Source organism: Cydia splendana, chromosome 25 (genome assembly GCF_910591565.1).
Source record: "Cydia splendana chromosome 25, ilCydSple1.2, whole genome shotgun sequence".
NCBI classification, from domain to species: Eukaryota; Metazoa; Arthropoda; class Insecta; order Lepidoptera; family Tortricidae; genus Cydia; species Cydia splendana.
In genome coordinates, this window is record NC_085984.1 from 10,006,784 (window position 1) to 10,026,846 (window position 20,063).

A 20,063-nucleotide genomic window follows, 5' to 3' on the forward strand; every position below is an offset into this window, starting at 1 on the left:
GGTCCCGTTTTACCCTTTGGGTACGGAACCCTAAAAACCTCACTCTAGTTATTGAAAAACTAACCATACTCTATATAGGTACCTAGTTATTTTTTACACTCTTTCTATTTAATAAACCGAAAAGAACTATGTATAAAGAAGGCAATTTAATTCTGTAGATACATTGGTGTCACAATGGTCGTCAATACGCATGTGGGCGAGCGTTCATAGGCTATAGCAGCTTCTTACCACCTATTGTTTTGTCTTACACGTGGTTCTTACCACCTATTGTTTTGTCTTACACGTGGTATGCCTTTTCAGTTTTTTTTATTTGCGTTTGAAAACCCATTTTCCGGTCAATAATAATGGTTTTTAAGAGTTGTGGTTTCGATACAGACGGAAGAACAGGGGGGCTACCGCGTAACCGAAATTCGCAAATTGCGGGGATCTTTCTCTTTTACTCCAATGAGGGCGTAATTAGAGTAACAGAGAAACATGCCCGCAATTTGCGAACTTCGATTTTCGCGGTTATAGCCCGGTAATCTTCTGATAGCGATCAGTTCAATAAAAACAGAGGTCTACAAACTTGGCCGAAACTTGATAATTTGGAGTTATGACGCTTTGACCGCCAACACTGTGGAGTTGAGAACTTATTTCTGGGAACAGGGGCAGGCGTGGCTCGCTCCGCGATTTCGTCGCTTTGCTACTGGTAGCTAAAAGTACATCCGTTCCACACCAATTTTGGTGGCTAGCCATAAGCCGCGCGTGGGGCTGTCGCCACCTAGCGGCCATATCTGTCCTGATCGTAACAGACGCATTTTGTTAGAGAGTGAGTCTTCTGTACCTAGTACTATTATTTATTCTGTGACAGGGGCACAGAATAAATAGAGTCAGGCCGAGAAAAATCTGCAGCGAGTTTGATAGCCCACGCAGTGCAAGTGTCATTTTAAACCTCAAACTTCTATGAAATTATGACGTATAAATAACACTTGCACTGCGTGGGCTATCAAAATCGCTGCAGAATTTTCTTGGTCTAACTTTAATAGTACCACCGTATAGAAAGGACACTTCCTACAAAACCGAAGTTTGACAGCGATTCAGGGACGAATCATGCTATCCCTTTCTAAGGTATGGCACTATCCCTTTCGGCTATTTAGGGTTGTCAAAATTCAAGTAATCATATTATCTGTGGCCATGCACGCAAAGGACGACAAGTGGTGCGAACCCTAATAATGAAAAATGAAAATGAAAATGAAAATGAAAAATCGTTTATTGGTCACAATCATTGTGTTACAAATTGAGAAAGGGTTGGGACCTCCCAGTAAGTATATCAATACTTGTGACAGGAGACCCCGCTCTTCCAGCAGCAATAATTGCTCGTAGAAATGCTGAGCCGAATGGAGCCGTGTTTGCCCGAAGTCAGGAGTGTCTCCCCACTAACGGGGGGCCTAGTGAAGATAACAATCGTGACGATTGAGGACACTCTTGGGCCCAGTGTAGGTATGCTAGGCTGTAATGTGGCTTTTTGTCTCTGACGTTATTCTGTCAGCCCAACGCGTACGTCCATCCTACGCTTCCTTGCCATGCGGCCAATGATCATCAGCTTCCCCAGACTATCTCGTCCTGTTCTGCTCAGATGGCTGAAGAAACTCAGTACCGTAAAATCAGGTAACTTTAGTCCACAACTTACAACTATGGTCCAAATTCAAGTTATCATATATCATATCAGCGTTTTATCGCCCACCGCTGAGCATAGGCCTCTCTTCGAGTACGCCACTTATCCCGGCCCCGAGCCAATCTCATCCAGAAGTGAGTGAGTGAAATTCAAGTTCCAGTAAAATATGTAAAAATGTGTAGGTATTTTTCAAATTATCTTCTTCCTCGCGTTACTCTAGCATTTATCAGATCAAGGTATTTTTCAAATTATGTTGAGTATAAAATATAGAAAGACCATTAGTGTATCTAAGCTCCAAACTAAATGTGAAGAGTACAAATCATAAAGGCTCAACGTTAAAAACTGAACCATGGTTGTACTTAAGGACTATAGTTACCTTTACAGTACGCGATGGGTGCAAACAGTGGAAAGCCTCGTTTTAATGTTCGTCGAGAACGAATGAATTTGTACGGCACGTAGAGTCAGACCAAGAATAGTCTGCAGCTGATTTGATAGCCCACGCAGTGCAAGTTTTATTTTAAACGTCAAACTTCTATGAAATTATGACTTATAAATGACACTTGCACTGCGTGGGCTATAATCCGCTGCAGACTTTTTTTGGTCCGACTCTAATATTAATATTGTATAGGTATCTTAAGTTCACAGTCACAGTGATCATTGCTAAAAAACAAATCCTCTGCCTCTATGGTCCGTAACTCATAATTGCCATGGAAACAAATTCTGCCGGAAATGCAAAAACACACTTTTCTCCTAGGAAATAGAGTCGCAATCTCCCTGGCTAATTATACCAGCTTGATTGACGTTGCAAAGTGTAATATAAAACAAAACACGTTACAATTATTAATTAGTTAAAATTTGGTTAGTTGAAAAAAATTGGTTCGATATATGTATTTGGGTTCCGCAAAAATAAAATGTATTCCAAAAGTAAAATGACATAGGTACTTAAATGTGAAGGCCACCAGCAAAGAGTAGTAATACCTAAAATATATTGCTAGAGTTAAACCAAGAAAAGTCTGCAGCGATTTTGATAGCACGCAGTGCAAAAGTGTTATTTTTTACGTCATAATTTCATATTGTAAGTTTAACGTTCAAAATAACACTTGCATTGCGTGGGCTATCAAAATCGCTGCAGACTCTTCTTGGTCTAACTCTAGTAACCTACCATGAAATCGCAAAAAAATCTTCTGTCTCATACATTTCGGCGAATCATTTAATGTCAATATTCCCTATGGAACAGCAAACTTTTTTTTCGTGATTTGAGGGTTGGACTCATAGCATGGTATAATAATATACTCCGCCTGGTACTCCATTCCCGTCTTTTCTAGGTCACCTAACTGACACGGGCTTACGTCATCATGCGACAGCGCTATATGATAATATGCGATAGCGCTATATATAGCGGCCATGTTGTTGTGACGTAGCCCCGTGTCACTCTGGGAATGGAAGACCATGTTTTATTAGACTATGACTCATAGTAAAAGTTGCTCAGTGTGCCCCACATATTCACCCCTAAGTATGTTCAAACATACTTAACTATTACTATTACATAACCCCCTAACGCTAATAATACTTAAGGTTTTAAACCATTTTATGCCAATAATGCCTTACATCATTTCGGAAAAGAGCTGATACTCTTCAAACTGCTGGATCGATTTGAATCAAACATACCTAAGAACTACCGCAGCAAGGAAACTCGCTTTTACGCAAAACAAACCGCATCGAAATCGGTCCATCCGTTTAAGAGCAACCTACTGACGAAAATCAAAAGTTTTGTGAAGCCTCCCCAAACTTCCTTTCAAACTTTTTTGTCGTGTTGCCTTTTGACGGGCTGCTGAATTTTTCTCACAACTTTTTTTACTCTCACCATTCATATCAGGAACACCAATCATCGCTTTATTCCAGCTAATCCTCTAAACGTATAATTAAGATATATTTCACATATCCTGCGGGCCCCTTTGTTCAACTTGTCTCGTGTCGTGCGTGCAACGGAGCGTGACAGACGCACCCAGCTCAGAACTTTTGCAAAATCACACAAGAATACACGTCTTGGACTATGGCCGGCTGAACGTCCTAGTGCCTTTACTCGTTTTAGAAAAAAAAGTATCTAGAAAAGAAAACGTTTGCAGTCAATTAAATAGCACAGTTAAAATTCAAATAAAATCATGGGCTATTTTGACAATACCTACAATTAACAATATTATGACAATAAACAATAATCTATAATAATATTTAATGAAAAAGTAATCGCTTGAATAAATTGTCATCGCGCGCGTTTGACATTATAAAGCGCGGGAAAGCAGAGGCGTTTTTCAGTTTTAACTTTGTTTTAAATTTGGCGCGGTATTAGTAGTAAACGACAAATTTGTTATTTTTTTAAACGGTGAAATGGACTGTAGTATTTTTTTCTTTTAAAATGAAAAAATAATGAATAAAGTGAGAATATGATAGCAGCAATGTTGAGTATACTGTTTTGGTGTCCGGTGCTCGCGGCGGTGCAGACTTTGACCATAGACTCGCAGCTTGGGACTTCAATTGAAGGTAAGACAAATGCTAATTAAGGCTCTACAGACGTTGCAACAAATTGTAGGCGGTATTAGATAATTGCTGGCTGAGTAGAAGCAATGAATTCATCGAACGAACAAACGAACGAATTTAAACCTATTACATATATTAAACAGTGGTTCTAAATTCATGCACATTGATCAGCGCTTAGACTACACCACACTAGACATACGAAGGGTTCACTTAGAAAGTTGTATCCTAAAAAAACTCCTACAGTTTTCTCATCTCTATTCATGGTATAATAATATACTCCGCCTGGTACTCCATTCCCGTCTTTTCTAGGTCACCTAACTGACACGGGCCTACGTCATCATGCGACAGCGCTATATGATAATATGCGATAGCGCTATATATAGCGGCCATGTTGTTGTGACGTAGGCCCGTGTCACTCTGGGAATGGAAGACCATGTTTTATTAGACTATGATCTCTATTCAAGCATGACTTAGGTACAGTATTTAAGATCCCTAGCAAGCGCTTTCTTGCCATGTTGGGCTATAGTCTGTATCTTTAGGTATTTAAAAAAGAGTAAACTAAATCTACCCTCAAATGGCTTCTTAAGCCAGTTGAGGGTAGATGAAAACATTACATGAACAAATAATGTAGGTTAAATTCAGGTCGTTCAGTGACAGATCCAGGTGGTTTTGTATTTGGTTGGTTAATGAATAAATGTTACAATTAAGTACCCGAAAATGTAAAAATTAAACATCCAACGAAGACGTAAACAAAAACTACGTAATACCGCGGCCTTGCTCAATTATCTTTATAGCGTGATTGTCAAAATAAATCACTTAGAGCATCCGGATCCGGATTGTGTGGTAACTTAAGTGCAAGTTGTCGTTATTTGTTGTTATGTTGGCATTGCGATACAATTGAAAGTTTCCTGTAATAACTTGGAAATACGAGTAATAAGGGATGTCTCATGGATGTCACGTTATTTATTTTTAGGTATAACATCTCAAGGTTCTAAAGATTTGAATTGTGTTTAGGGTTCCGTACCCAAAGGGTAAAAACGGGACCCTATTACTAAGACTCCGCTGTCCGTCTGTCCGTCCGTCTGTCTGTCTGTCACCAGGTTGTATCTCATGAACCGTAATGTTAGCTAGACAGTTGAAATTTTCAACACTGTAACCACTAAAAAAAACCCCTGAAATCACTCCAACTTAATCCTTAAAATCAGCAATATCTTAACTTAACAAATGTCTTTTAATTATTTTTAGATAACTAATAATATTATTAAGTTATTATAAAATTGAAAATGATCACCCCTTTTCAGACTGCTTCGACCGCATATCGATTGGCGAGCAACTCTCGCCGGACGCCATCTTTCGGAACATCACCGAACTAACGACGCACGAGTGCGAGACGCTATGCAAGCAGGACAAGCAATGCCAGACATTTGATTACGGGTGAGTTCCGACGTTGGAAGATAGGTGGCACTGTAGTTAGTTATGGTAGCTCGGTAGATGTCACTAGTTATATCAATGATCTATGGATCCTTTTTAGGGTTCCGTACCCAAAGGGTAAAACGGGACCCTATTACTAAGACTTCGCTGTCCGTCCGTCCGTCCCTCCGTCCGTCCGTCCGTCCGTCCGTCTGTCACCAGGCTGTATCTCACGAACCGTGATAGCTAGACAGTTGAAATTTTCACAGATGATGTATTTCTGTTGCCGCTATAACAATAAATACTAAAAACAGAATAAAATAAAGATTTAAATGGGGCTCCCATACAACAAACGTGATTTTTGACCAAAGTTAAGCAACGTCGGGAGTGGTCAGTACTTGGATGGGTGACCGTTTTTTTTTGCTTTTTTTTAGTTTTTTTGTTTTTGCATTATGGTACGGAACCCTTCGTGCGCGAGTCCGACTCGCACTTGCCCGGTTTTTTTGAAGTTGAAGATTTATACTTTGCCAGTTTTTAAGTTGACAAAACGTTCTTTTATTTAAGTTTTCGGGATTTTAATCAATAAGGCCTAAATTTGGGTATTCATGTTTTAAGGTAAATAAGCAAAAAATTCAAGAAAGATATTTTAAGAAATTTAAGAAAATGAAAAACGAGATGAAAGCTGGTCTTTTACTTATTGTCATTTGAAAAAAAAATCTCCAGTCTATCTCTCTACGTTTATAGTTTTTCACTGAATTACTATAACGCTGAAAATGATTTGAGAAGAGTGAGTGAGATACATAAGGATTAATTCACCCGTCTACTTTTATATGTAGGTACTTAAGTACTTCAATTGTTGTGTTTTGAGTATAATACAGTATTTAAACTTCCATACCATATTCATTCAAACTGATGTATGATACGAGCCTTCAGGGATTTATATATGTATTTGACAATTTTTTGTCTTTTATTGTCTGGAGGTCGCCCTCTATCAATAAGACCGCCTGTTGTCTGGCACTCTTAATCTTTATTTGTTTTTTGTTTAATATTTATTTTATCTCGTAAACTCATAAGTTCTAATCCTTCCAGGGTTGGCGCTAAAGGCAACGCAACCTGCAACCTGAGCACCCTGGGCGACTCAGACCTTCGCGCCCAGAACCTGATCCATCGCCACCCTGACTACGACATCTACGTCCGCAGGGTCCTCTGCGAGCAGATGGCCCCCTCCCCCCTCCAACCCCAGTTTGATGAGGAAAACCCGCCACTCCACCGCCCTATCTTCCGCCCTGATGAAGAAGAACCCAAAAACCCCCTGTCAGACGACTTTTCAGACTTAAGGCCTTATGAAACTAGACCAAACTTCGGACCGCCAAGACCTAACTTTATAGACAACGATAGACCTGATGATTACAATTCAAAACCGAATTTAGATAACCCTCCTAGCTACGGAGCGCACAGACCTCCTGAAATACCGTACAGACCAATTAGACCCTTAAGACCTTACCCTGAACCTATTCGACCTGATCCGTATATGCCTGAGAGACCATGGATAAGACCAGATGACCCATATCGACCACGACCAAGACCAGATGTACCGTACGGTCCTGAAAAACCTTTAAAGCCAGAGGATTACAGACCTATAAGACCGAACGACCCATATGGATCTGATCTAAGACCTGATGATCCTTACAAGCCGGATAGACCATTAAGACCTGATCCTTATAGACCTGAAAGGCCAGGCTCATATAGACCTGATGAACCATACAGACCCAGTTATAATAGGCCTTATAACCATTCGCGTCCAAAACCGGATCCATATGATGAGCTGCAGTTCCAAGGGGGCTACGGAAGACCAAAACCAGACCCAGGTCTTTGGAGACCAGATCCTATCTATCCGCCTTCACCAAACGATGATGTTCCTGACTTATACGGACCTACGCCAGTAAGACCTGAAAGACCTCCGTATAAACCCGAAGATCCTGAATATCACTACATTGTCAGACCAAATAAAAAACCAAGACCTCAACACGATTACAATAAACCTGCTGAAGACCCATATAAACCTAATAAACCTGACTATGAATCAAACAGACCTGATCCTTACTCACCAAGTAAACCTGATCCAATTGAAGATAGTGGCTACGGAAATAAACCAATTCCAGATTATCCATCAAAACCAAATGATGGGTACAAACCTAAACCAGACCCATACGGACCTGGGCCAATAGGGCCACCAGACAGACCTCACAGGCCAAACAGACCTTATTATGACTATCCATCAAGACCCAGTGAAAAACCTAGCTACAGTTACAACAGTCAATACGCTAGTGGTTACGGTCAAGATAACTCAATCTATTTAGAAATATATGACCCTCCAAGACCTTATAAGCCAATGAGACCTTTAAACGACAAGCCGTATCCAAGCCAAGGTTATGGTCAAAATTATGGCTATGGTAGCTACTCTGGTCATCATTCTTATGCGCCACCTTCTAACAGTCACTTAGGATATGGTCCTGTAGAATCAGGGTATGGTCAAAATTATAACAGACCTGGAGACGAAAGACCTGACCGACCTTACGGTCAGGGTTCTTACGGAAGTCAGAATTTTGACCAGTCTTCTAGTGGTTATGGTCACAAACCTCAAAATTCTAAACCTTCGTATGGTGGCCATGGTTCTTATGGTCATAACGATTTTACTGGTGACCATGGTGGGTCAAGCTATGGTGGCAATCGACCATCTTATGGTCAAGATGACAAACCTTATGGTGTCAATGATAGACCTTCATACACCAGTCCTAAACCTTCTTATGGTATAAGTCATGATAGGCCTTCTTATGGTAGTACCCAAAGACCTCCTTATGGGGATACTCAAGAAAAACCATCCTATGGAGCTCAGATACCATCTTATGGGAATCAAGACCCAAACAGACCGGACGCAAATGATAAACCTTATGGGGGCAATCAGAATGGTCAAAGTGATTATAAGCCCAGTCAGAAGCCTAATGAGACCTATAGACCTGATGTTAGACCGGTTTATGAATATGAACTAGAAAAACCTGGAAATGTGCCTAGTTACATTGTGAAACCTAATGGTGATGTGATCACTTCAAGACCTGTGACTGTAGGTGATTATGGGAAACCAGGGTATGATAGACCAGGGTATGGGGATTCAAGCTATGAGGATAAGCCAGGATATGGCAAACCAGGTTATGGGTATGGGGAAAAACCAGGGTACGGAGAAAAACCACAGTATGGTGGGTATGGAGACAAGCCAGCTTATGACAGGCCATCGTATGGAGGTAGCAATAGCTATGGGTCTAAACCAGGGTATGTGGATAAACCTGGATACGAGAGGCCAGAGTATGGTGACAAGCCTGCGTACGACAGACCGACGTATGGAACTGGAGATGGTAATAGACCTGAGTATGGGTCTAAGCCAGGGTATGGTGACAAAACTGAATACGATCGGCCAGAGTATGGAGTTAAGCCAGAATATGGTGGTGGAGACGATAATAGACCTGGATATGGCTCCAAGCCAGGGTATGGGGAGAAACCTGGCTACGATACAGAGTATGAAGATAAACCGGGGTATGGAGGAGGGGATGGTAATAGGCCAGGGTATGGTGACGCAGGATACAGAGATCCAGGGAAGCTGGGCAGTTATAAAGGTAAGTGCATATTATAGCTCTCATTTTAGCAACGTTAAGGTCTACGACCTAATTTTAATTTACGATTTTTTTACTTACTCGTAGGTATTACAAATTTAAAATTTCAGAAATAATAAAAAGAACTTAAGCGCTAGTAAGGTCTAAATAACCAATATGAGTTCGCTGTGACAATGACTCGACGAAGTATGTATTTTTATTTTTTACAGTGTGTAAGTTTATCACGACTATCGCGAGGTCTACAGGTCACAGAGACACTAGCAATATACAATTAAAAGAGCGACTCTGTGTATTTATATACTTAGTACGAATATATGTGTATAATTACTATTAATTACCTCTAATATCTAGGAGACCAAAGATAAATAATACCTAGCTAGATCGATTTATCGTCCCTGAAAAACCCCATATAGCAAATTTCGTCGAAATCGTTAGAGCCTTTCCAAGATCTCCGAAATATATATAATGTAGGGATGAATTTATAGTTTATCCCAAATATATTTTAATTACTCGCGGACAGAGCGACCGATTTTATTATTAGATAATATTCAGTTGTATGAGCTCTGTTCTGTGTAAATAATCCTAGAGCAGCTGTAAGCGCTGCGCGCCGTGCTTGACGGTCTAACGATCGACCCTCGGGTGCAGCGCTGACAGCGATGTATTGCGCCCGCCTCCCGCAGGCGCAGTGAGCCCTTAGAGACGAACTTTGTTATCGTGGCTGTCATACTAAGTTGCTTTTTCTGTTAAATTTGTATTTCTGAATAATTGTTTGGCTTTCGCTCTCACTCCTTCTATTTTATATAGATGTGTATTGTGTGCCGTTACGGACAATAAATCGGTGTGCGAAAACGAACGTTTGGTGCTTATTATTTGCCCCTGCATCCGCACCCGCTTACCACGCCTAGCACAACTCTACCTTCCACATCTACACTGGTGACCACGTAGAACACTGAGAATGAGCGATACCGAGAATGCCGGATTCGTAGCAACTCCTCAAGTGGCCGCAGCATCAACGCCTGATCCTCTAATGGCTATTCTCATACGTCAATTGAGTGAGTTGACTAAAGACATGAAAACACTAAAAAGTCAGCTCGATAGTGACAGGCCGTTGCGATCAAGATCTCGTGCTCGTGCATCTAGCAAGTCCCGCAATCGCTCCAGCTCACAGAGGTCGCAGTCGAATTACCGCAAGTTTCCTGAGTGCTGGTACCACGTGAAGTTCGGTGAGAAGGCAACAAGATGCGTGAAACCGTGCGATTACCAGGCGGGAAACGAGAGGGGCACTCGATAATGGCGACCGCCGTTTGCCCTAGCCCCGGTCGCTTATTTGTTACAGACCATACAACGAAGATACAGTTTCTCGTGGATACTGGTAGCGACGTCTGTGTCTTCCCTAGGTCTCAACTAAAATATAGGCGACATCCTACCAACTACGAGTTAGCTGCAGCGAATGGCTCACCAATACTTACTTACGGCTACATTCACTTAGTACTGAACCTAGGCTTACGCCGCGACTTTGCTTGGCAATTTATTGTTGCGGATGTGACGAAGCCTATAATCGGCGTAGACTTCCTGGCGCATTACGACCTTCTTCCCGACTGCAGGAATAAACAGCTCATCGACAGGATGACTAGCTTGTATGTCGTGGCTTTGCCTGGATGTTCGACGGACGAAATTTCTTCAGTCAAAGTGGTGTCGGGTGAGTCAGATTATCATAGCATACTACTCGAATACCCCGACATTACTCGCCCATTTGGCGTTCATCGGGTTCCAAAACACAACGTCCTCCATTTTATAAGGACTACTCCAGGGCCTCCTGTGTCTTGCTCTCCTCGACGGTTGGCTCCGGATAAATTAAAGATTGCTCGGGACGAGTTCTCCGCAATGCTTCAAAATGGAACAGCCAGACCTTCAGAGTCACCTTGGTCGTCACCTCTGCACCTTGTCCCCAAGAAGAATAATGGATGGAGGCCTTGTGGTGACTACCGAATGCTCAATGCCAGAACTATTCCGGATAAATATCCCATTCGGCATATACATGACTTTGCTCACAGTATTTCTGGTTGTCAGATTTTCTCCACCATCGACATTGAGAAGGCGTACCACCAGATCCCCGTCAACCCAGAAGACATCCAGAAGACCTCGATCACCACACCGTTTGGTCTCTTCGAGTTCCCGTATATGACGTTCGGGCTCAGGAATGCTGCCCAGACGTTCCAACGGTTTGTGGACGAGATGGTAAGGGGGCTGGATTTTTGTTATGCCTATTTAGATGACTTCCTAGTGTACTCGAAAGACGAAGTAACTCACAAGGAGCATCTGCGCCAGTTGTTTACCAAATTTCAAGAGTACGGGATGGTGGTTAACACTTCCAAATGTGTCTTCGGTGCGACGGAGGTAAAATTCCTTGGCTACAGCATTTCAGCCGGAGGTACCAAGCCCCTCCCATCCAAGGTCGATGCCATCAAAGAATTCCCGGTCCCAAAGAACGTGAGGGAGCTGCGCAGATTCCTGGGAATGGTTAATTTTTACCGCAGATTTATCCCCGGGGCAGCAGCATCTCAGACTCCGCTTCATGCGCTTTTAACTGGATCTGTAAAGCCTTCTCATCCCGTCAACTTCAGCGCTGAAGAACATGAGGCTTTTGAGCGTTGTAAGGACAGCTTATGTCAGGCTGCGTTGTTAGCGCATCCAAATAGTCAGGCTAAGCTGGCCATTGTCACAGACGCTTCTGATACCGCCATGGGAGCCGCGCTACAACAGTATATTGACGAGCAGTGGCAGCCCCTGGCGTTCTTCTCAAGAAAATTGAGCCCCGCGCAACGTAAGTACTCACCGTACGATCGTGAGCTTCTGGCTATATACGAAGCGCTAAAGTACTTCAGGCACATGGTTGAGGCCAGGGACTTCACAATCTATACGGATCACAAGCCTATCTGCTTCACCTTCAACTCGCGCAAGGATAACTGCTCACCAAGACAGTTCAGGCATTTGGACTTTATATCGCAATTCACGACTGACATAAGACATATCTCTGGGAAAGATAACGTGGTGGCAGACACCCTGTCGCGCGTTGAGGAAGTCGCAAAGCCGATCGCTTTGGAGCGGCTAGCGCAATCCCAGACGAGAGATCCAGAGTTGCAGGAACTCTTACAGAGTGACACTTCGCTGCGTCTGAAGAAGTTCAAGTTGCCAGGCATTCAGGCCGAACTGTATTGCGACGAGAGCGACCAGACACTCAGGCCTTATATCACAAAGGAGTTGCGCAGACAAGTGTTCCAGAGCTTGCACTTCCTTAGCCACCCTGGTGTTAATGCTTCCGTTAAGCTCGTCACAGACCGGTACGTTTGGCCAGGTATCAAGAAAGACTGCCGCGAATGGACACGTACCTGTTTGTCATGCCAGAGAGCCAAGGTGACTCGTCACGTTTCTGCACCACTTGGGACATACAGACTTCCCAGAGCAAGGTTCATGCATGTACATATAGACCTCATAGGCCCCTTGCCAGTATCTCAAGGATTTAAATACTGCCTCACAGCCGTCGATCGATATACACGTTGGCCTGAGGTGGTACCGCTGCAAGAGATCACAGCAGAAGCCGTAGCCAGAGGACTTCTACATGGCTGGATATCACGGTTCGGCTGCCCCAACGACATCGTAACTGATCGTGGCAGACAGTTCGAGAGCTGCCTCTTCAAGCATCTGTCTGAGCTAGCCGGCTTCCAGCATCGTCGCACAACGGCCTACCATCCGGCCTGTAATGGCCTCGTGGAGCGTTTTCATAGACAGTTGAAAGCTGCTATTACCTGTCACGCAACTAGCAACTGGGTAGACACATTCCCCTGGTCCTGCTTGGTATACGTAGTGCGTACAAGGAGGATCTTAACGCTTCGACTGCTGAGCTCGTATACGGGGAGCCACTGAGATTGCCAGGAGAGCTATTGCACGCCCAGGCGCCCGATGACACCATTGATGTGACTGATTATGTCGCACGCCTGCGTAAGTTTGCCCATGATCTCACTCCAGTGCCAGCGTCACGCCATACAAGCAATAGACGAGTGTTCATATATAAGGACCTCAAAACTGCCAGTCACGTGCTGCTCAGAGACGATGCGAGTCATCCACCACTGCAGCCTGCGTATACTGGTCCGTACGAAGTGCTCGACAGAAGTGATAAAGTGTTTAAGTTGCGTGTGAACGGCAAAAGTGTAACAGTGTCTATAGACCGTATTAAACCTGCATACATACTGGCCGATGAGCCGATTGTACTTATTACTGTTCCACCTGTTCAACCTACTCCAGAGACTGAAAACACGGTGAAAAAGACAAGGTCAGGACGTACAGTGCGTATCCCAGATTATTATTATTAAGTTATTTTTATTTTTCTATCGCCCTTGACGGTCTCTGGAGGGGGGTGATGTAGGGATGAATTTATAGTTTATCCCAAATATATTTTAATTACTCGCGGACAGAGCGACCGATTTTATTATTAGATAATATTCAGTTGTATGAGCTCTGTTCTGTGTAAATAATCCTAGAGCAGCTGTAAGCGCTGCGCGCCGTGCTTGACGGTCTAACGATCGACCCTCGGCTGCAGCGCTGACAGCGATGTATTGCGCCCGCCTCCCGCAGGCGCAGTGAGCCCTTAGAGACGAACTTTGTTATCGTGGCTGTCATACTAAGTTGCTTTTTCTGTTAAATTTGTATTTCTGAATAATTGTTTGGCTTTCGCTCTCACTCCTTCTATTTTATATAGATGTGTATTGTGTGCCGTTACGGACAATAAATCGGTGTGCGAAAACGAACGTTTGGTGCTTATTATTTGCCCCTGCATCCGCACCCGCTTACCACGCCTAGCACAACTCTACCTTCCACATCTACAATAATATAAGGTACCTATAAATAAACAAGAATTGCTCGTTTAAAGGTACAATATTAGATAGATTAGATAGAGAGATATAGATAAATAGATGTATACCTACACTGTAGGTATATGTAGGTATGTATAATTATGTACTTTACTTGAGAATTTAGTTATGCCGCACTTATAACACAGCAAGGTTATGCCATTAATTAAATTAAAACAATACCCAATTAAATAAAACAATTTATTTGCACGCGGAAACATACACACAAACAAATTGTTTAACATATGTTCAGTTTGTCTTATTTAGTTTTTTTGGACCTAGCTTTGTCAAATTAAAAGCGAAACCAGTAGTCGTTGTAGTTAAAAAAATGTTATAAAACACGCTGATGATCCATATTGAGGGCATAATAAACATAGGTACTCGTAATATTCTGTTAAGGAAAAAATAAGAGGATACGGGAGTTGAGATCTATATATTATATTAGGTAAATATATCTGTTTCTCCTCCAAAACTTAGCCAAATGTAACGAAATTTTGAGATCTAAATGGTAATGAAATTATCTGTGTCGGACTTTTTTGTTTTTTAGGTTATTTGATGTCAGTTTTGAATACCATGCTCTTTGAGGCCTGGTAAATTAGGCCGTTTTTGCGAATATTTGAAGTGCTCTAGCGCCTAAAAAAACAAATATGTCATATTCACAAAAAAAACATTAAAATAAATATTAAATTATTATAGGACATTCTTACACAGATTGAACAAGTCCCCCAGTAAGCTCAAGAAGGCTTGTGTTGAGGGTACTCAGACAACGATATATATAATATATAAATACTTAAATACATAGAAAACAACCATGACTCAGGAACAAATATCTGTGTCATCACACAAATAAATGGCCTTACTGGGATTCGAACCCAGGACCATCGGCTTCACAGGCAGGGCACTACCCACTAGGCCAGACCGGTCGTCAAACATTACAACAACATAACATACAACATTATAACATTACATTATTAGGTAGGTACTTATATACATTGAATTGTATTAGCCTAAATAGCTCAATATTTAAAGTCTATATGACACGTAATTCACAAAAAAATGCCCAAAGTAAGGTCACGCCCGTCTGTCCTTTTGTTTCAACATTAATTGTGTTAAACAATAAAGTCATGTTTTGGCGGTCTTTCAACCACATTTACGGTTAAAACAGGTGAAAATACGTTTTTAGGGTTCCATATCCAAAGGAAGTAAAAACGGAACCCTATTACTAAGACTCCGCTGTCCGTCTGTTCGTCTGTCCGTCTGTCCGTCCGTCTGTCTGTCACTCACTCATGAACCGTGATAGTAGAACAGATGATGTATTTCTGTTGCCGCTATAACAACAAATACTAAAAACAGAAAAAAAAATTAGTGGGTCTCCCATAAAACAAACGTGAATTTTTTGACGTTTTTTTGCGTAATGGTGCGGAACTCTTCATGCGCAAGTCCGACGCGCACTTGGCCGGTTTTTATTTTATTTAAATGTAATTTAAAACATAACTAAAGGACAGTGACATGTCATTCGGTCACTATTAAAGCGGGTAAGGTGCTCAAAAATATCTAATACCTTAGACCAGCGCGGTCAGCAACAAGCGGCCACATGCGGACCGCGAACCTCTCACTTGCGGCCCGCGAGTCTCCCTGGCTATTTTGTATGTAATATTGACAAACGCTAATGTCTGATAAAGTCATAAATATTAACAAAGTGCGGCCCGCGGCAACTTCGTTAAGACGAAACAGGAGCTGAGTTTTAAATATTTTAGGTAAATATACCCGTCTCGCTAACGGAAGCGGTACCTAAAAGTAGTGCGATAAGGACAAGGCGAAAAATCCTGCGTAAAAATCTCAAAAATCGAGGTTTTGTACTCCTCTGTTTCCTCCTCCAAAACTTAACCAATCGTAACCAAATTTGGAAATCTAAATGATTATGAAATTATCTGTGTCGGACCGTTTTGCTGTTTTGGCTAATTGATATCAGTTTTGAATGCCACGCCTCTCATTGCGGCATAGTCAATTAGGCCATTTTGGCCATTTTTGAAGGGCTCTAGCGCCTTGAAAAACAAAAATACCAAAAAAAGCAAAACGGTCCGACACAGACATTGACAATATTAATCTGTGTTGAAAAAATCATTGCTCTAGCTTCAAAAACCACGGAGCAAAAACGAGGAGTACGTTTGTATGGAGAAATGACCACTCCCGTTGGCTCTTAACTACTATGTGGCCCTTGGCTGCTAAAAGGTTGCCGACCGCTGCCTTAGACTCCTTAGAGAACCTCACCCTGACCGAGTTTTCCATACTAGTGATAAATGTGAAAGTTTTGTATGTAATAGATATTTGAATCACCCAAAAAAAATCGCTATTGACGTAATCATCAGTGTAATTGACATAACCAAAGATATAAATCCGTGTAAGTAAGTAAAGTCTAAGGAAAAAACGTGCCTCGGAAATCAATAAAAAGTTATTCCCGAATAGATGGCGCCACACCTTATTGGCCTATGCTCGGCTAGATGGCATTGACGACACCGTTTGATATTTAACAATTTTAACACATATCAGTGAAAGAATATGGGTCAAAGTCATATGGAGTTCTAAAAAACATAAAAAAATCATTTATCCATATATCAGATATATCTTTATGCATTTTTTGATATTTTCATTTCTAGATTTACTCGTCTGTTTGATAGATGGCAGTAAATTTACCGTGGCTACAAAGTTTACTATGACAATAACCCTTAAAGGATCTATCTATTCTCTGTGACATGACAAAATTCGCAAATTAAAGTGTATAGGTAGGTACTAAAAATCAAAAAACAAGTTATTTTTAAAAGTCGCTGAACAAATGTTAAGTACCTAAGTACTGTGGGTCGATCTGTGTAAAGTAGTCCTTTAATATTCATTTATAATTTATATTACAAGATCACAGTAATAGCTATAATTGGTATATTAAATGACATCATTATAACTATTTTAAGTATGACTTAATAAGCATGACTTAACTATAGGTAATCGCTATTTCGACCATCACGCCTCAGGGCGCCGGGTGCTCGTGATAATATACACGGTGGCCAAAAAATAACTGCATTTCCGTTGCCAGGGAGGCTTAGGGATTATACTGAGCAACTTTTACTATGGGTCCACAGATTTATTAATATCTGTGTATGGGACCAATCCCGAAATCGCGGTAAAAAAAATTTGGCTGTGTCACATTTTGGCTGGTCCATTTTATAGGAGGGTAATTATTTTTCCCGATTTCGTGGTTGGTCCCATAGTAAAAGTTGCTCAGTATAATCCCAAAACCTCCCTGGCAACGGGAATGCAGTTATTTTTTAGCTCCCGTGTATGTTATGTAAAATCCGCCTAAGCGAATTCTGCTGTAGTACCTATTTTAGTTCCTAAAATGTTGTACATTCCTAAAGAATGACTCACGTTAGACCAGGCCGTGCCCGGGCCGGAGCTTCCGGCGCATCGTTTTCTATGGAAAGCATCACGTGATCACCTGTCATGTCATAGAAAAGTAAGCGCTGGAAGCTACGGCCCGGACACGGCACGATCTAACGTGAGTCATCCTAACTCAACTTTACAAGCCCATGATGATCGTAGCCCGCTGTTTTTGCCGTAATGGAAATAATGGAAGGTCTAAACAATTTACTCGGAGTCCGCAGTCTACTGGTAAATTACTATTCGTGCTATATTTGTGGTGCAAATCACAAACTTTACAGGTAGGCATTCCACACAAAAAAGTCTGTATACTTTGGAGGGGGCGTGACGCGTATTGCAGGCAGCTACATTAATAACATGCAGAAATATGTATTCAACAAGATGAATTTAAAGCAATGGTATCGAACGTAATAATGTCAAATATCGGCTTCTTAGCTTTATTACTAGTTTGAAAAAAAAATAGCATCACGTACAAAGACACTTTTCCTGGAATGTCTTACAGGGATCGGATCGTAACCGAGTCGTTTGTCGACAAACGAAAAGTCATGTGTCATGTATCAGGATGACAGTTGGAACGAAAAGTTATGTGATCATTTCCGTGCATTATTTAATTTTCTATCAACGATTGTCATTTGGCTAGACCCACAGGTCTAGGTATCTACTTTACGAAAATGTTGGTAATAATACATATAACTTGTTTTTTATAATAATATTTCGACTTGTTAGTGGGTCATTATTTGATTTGGAGTAAATCGCATGCCGCTCGCGTTTTCGGTAATAAACGAAGTTTGATCTTTACCGTGTCTTATATGTAAGTAGTAAATAAAAAATATTAATAACGCCGTGTTCCATTTCACGATATCTTAAGTAATTGTTAATAATTTAACCTACATTTTACAAAACATGTACAAACGGCCTCCTAGCCTAGTCGGTAGTGACCCTGCCTACGAAGCAGGAGGTCCCGGGTTCGAATCCTGGTAAGGGCATTTATTTGTGTGTTCATCACAAATATTTGTTCCTGAGTTATGGATGTTTTCTATGTATATTAGTATTTATATATACGTGTATATGTCGTCGTCTAGTACCCACAACACAAGTCTTATTGAGCTTATATTGTATATATATATATATATATATATATATATATATATATATATATATAATTTAATGCCACCGACATTCTTTTGTTACTTGCACCACAAACCATTCAAGATAGTGATCTGGTAACAAGAATCTTTGAATAATTGTGTACGAAACTTATTGTCCGGCTATATCAACGTGCTTTGTATTAGGCCTTCGTATATTGTTTGACAGTATGGGAAATATATATGACTCTCAATTGAAGGAATATGAGAACTATGTGTTGTCACTATCATAGAGTTAGACCAAGAAAAATCTGAAGCGATTTTGATAGCCCTCGCAGTGTCAGTGTTATTTTAAACGTCAAACTTCTATGAAATTATGACGTATAAATAACACTTTCACTACGTGGGCTATCAAAATAGCTGCAGACTTTTCTTGGTCTAACTCGAACTACACCTTATAAAACAAAGTCCCCCGCCGCGTCTGTTTGTGTGTTTGTTCGCGACAAACTCAAAAATTACTGAACGGATTTTCATGCGGTTTTCACCTATCAATAGAGTGATTCTTGAGGAAGGTGTATAATTTGTTAACCCATGCGAAGCCGGGGCGGGTCGCTAGTTTATGATTAAATGGTATTATATTTTTATTACAAAATTACACATGTGTTTAATATGAAAAATAACACATATAGATATTACAATAAGTACACATAAATGTACTAAAACTAAAGATACAATATACAATATTAAAACTAAAGTTAAAACTAGAAATAAAATAAAAATACAAACTATAAAATATACTTACCTATGATTAAATTGAATCACGCATACAAGATAGATTTTAATTACGTTTCTCAAATACATTTTTGGCTATATTTTCAGATTAGGCAATATTTCCGTAGCTGTATTTATTTATTTATAATTCCTTCCGAGAATTTAATTTATGTTTTGTGAGCTACTGAAATGTGTTGACTTCAAACATATCAATTGTTAGTACGTACCTACATTCATAATTTATAAATGATAAAATATTTAATTTTATTGTTCTTAGTAGTTGTATCCTTTAGAAAAAAATATTTTATTGGCATGGTTTTTAGGTACCTTTACATTAATACTTGTAGAAAAAAATTACATAATATTATTTTTTATTCGTATTAGGTACCTACCTCCAATACCACCATCCTTCAAGTGCCATAAAGATCTATTTGTGTTATTCCGCAAAAAAAACATGTTTAAGAGCATCCTAACGCCTTACAAATTGCTAAAAAGATAAAACTACTTCCTAAGTATTGTTGTGCCAAAACCAAGGTGCCTTGGTAGGGTAAATGTGTCTGTTAGTAAATATATGTAGAAGATCTTTTATAACAATATTACATTA

At 40.7% G+C, this 20,063-nt stretch overlaps 2 protein-coding genes across 2 annotated transcripts in view; one reads left to right on the forward strand and one right to left on the reverse strand.

Moving 5' to 3' along the window:
* LOC134802742 (probable chitinase 2) overlaps nucleotides 1-20,063 on the reverse strand; it is a 317,146-nt gene that overhangs the window by 177,188 nt on the left and 119,895 nt on the right. The gene's annotated exons all lie outside the window — the stretch shown is intronic.
* Nucleotides 4,057-10,555, forward strand: LOC134802620 (adhesive plaque matrix protein-like). Its single transcript, XM_063775257.1, has 4 exons — nucleotides 4,057-4,192; nucleotides 5,491-5,623; nucleotides 6,689-9,267; nucleotides 10,251-10,555. Exons 1-4 carry the CDS (start codon nucleotides 4,096-4,098, stop codon nucleotides 10,553-10,555), a joined length of 3,114 nt encoding a protein of 1,037 aa, XP_063631327.1. The 5' UTR covers nucleotides 4,057-4,095.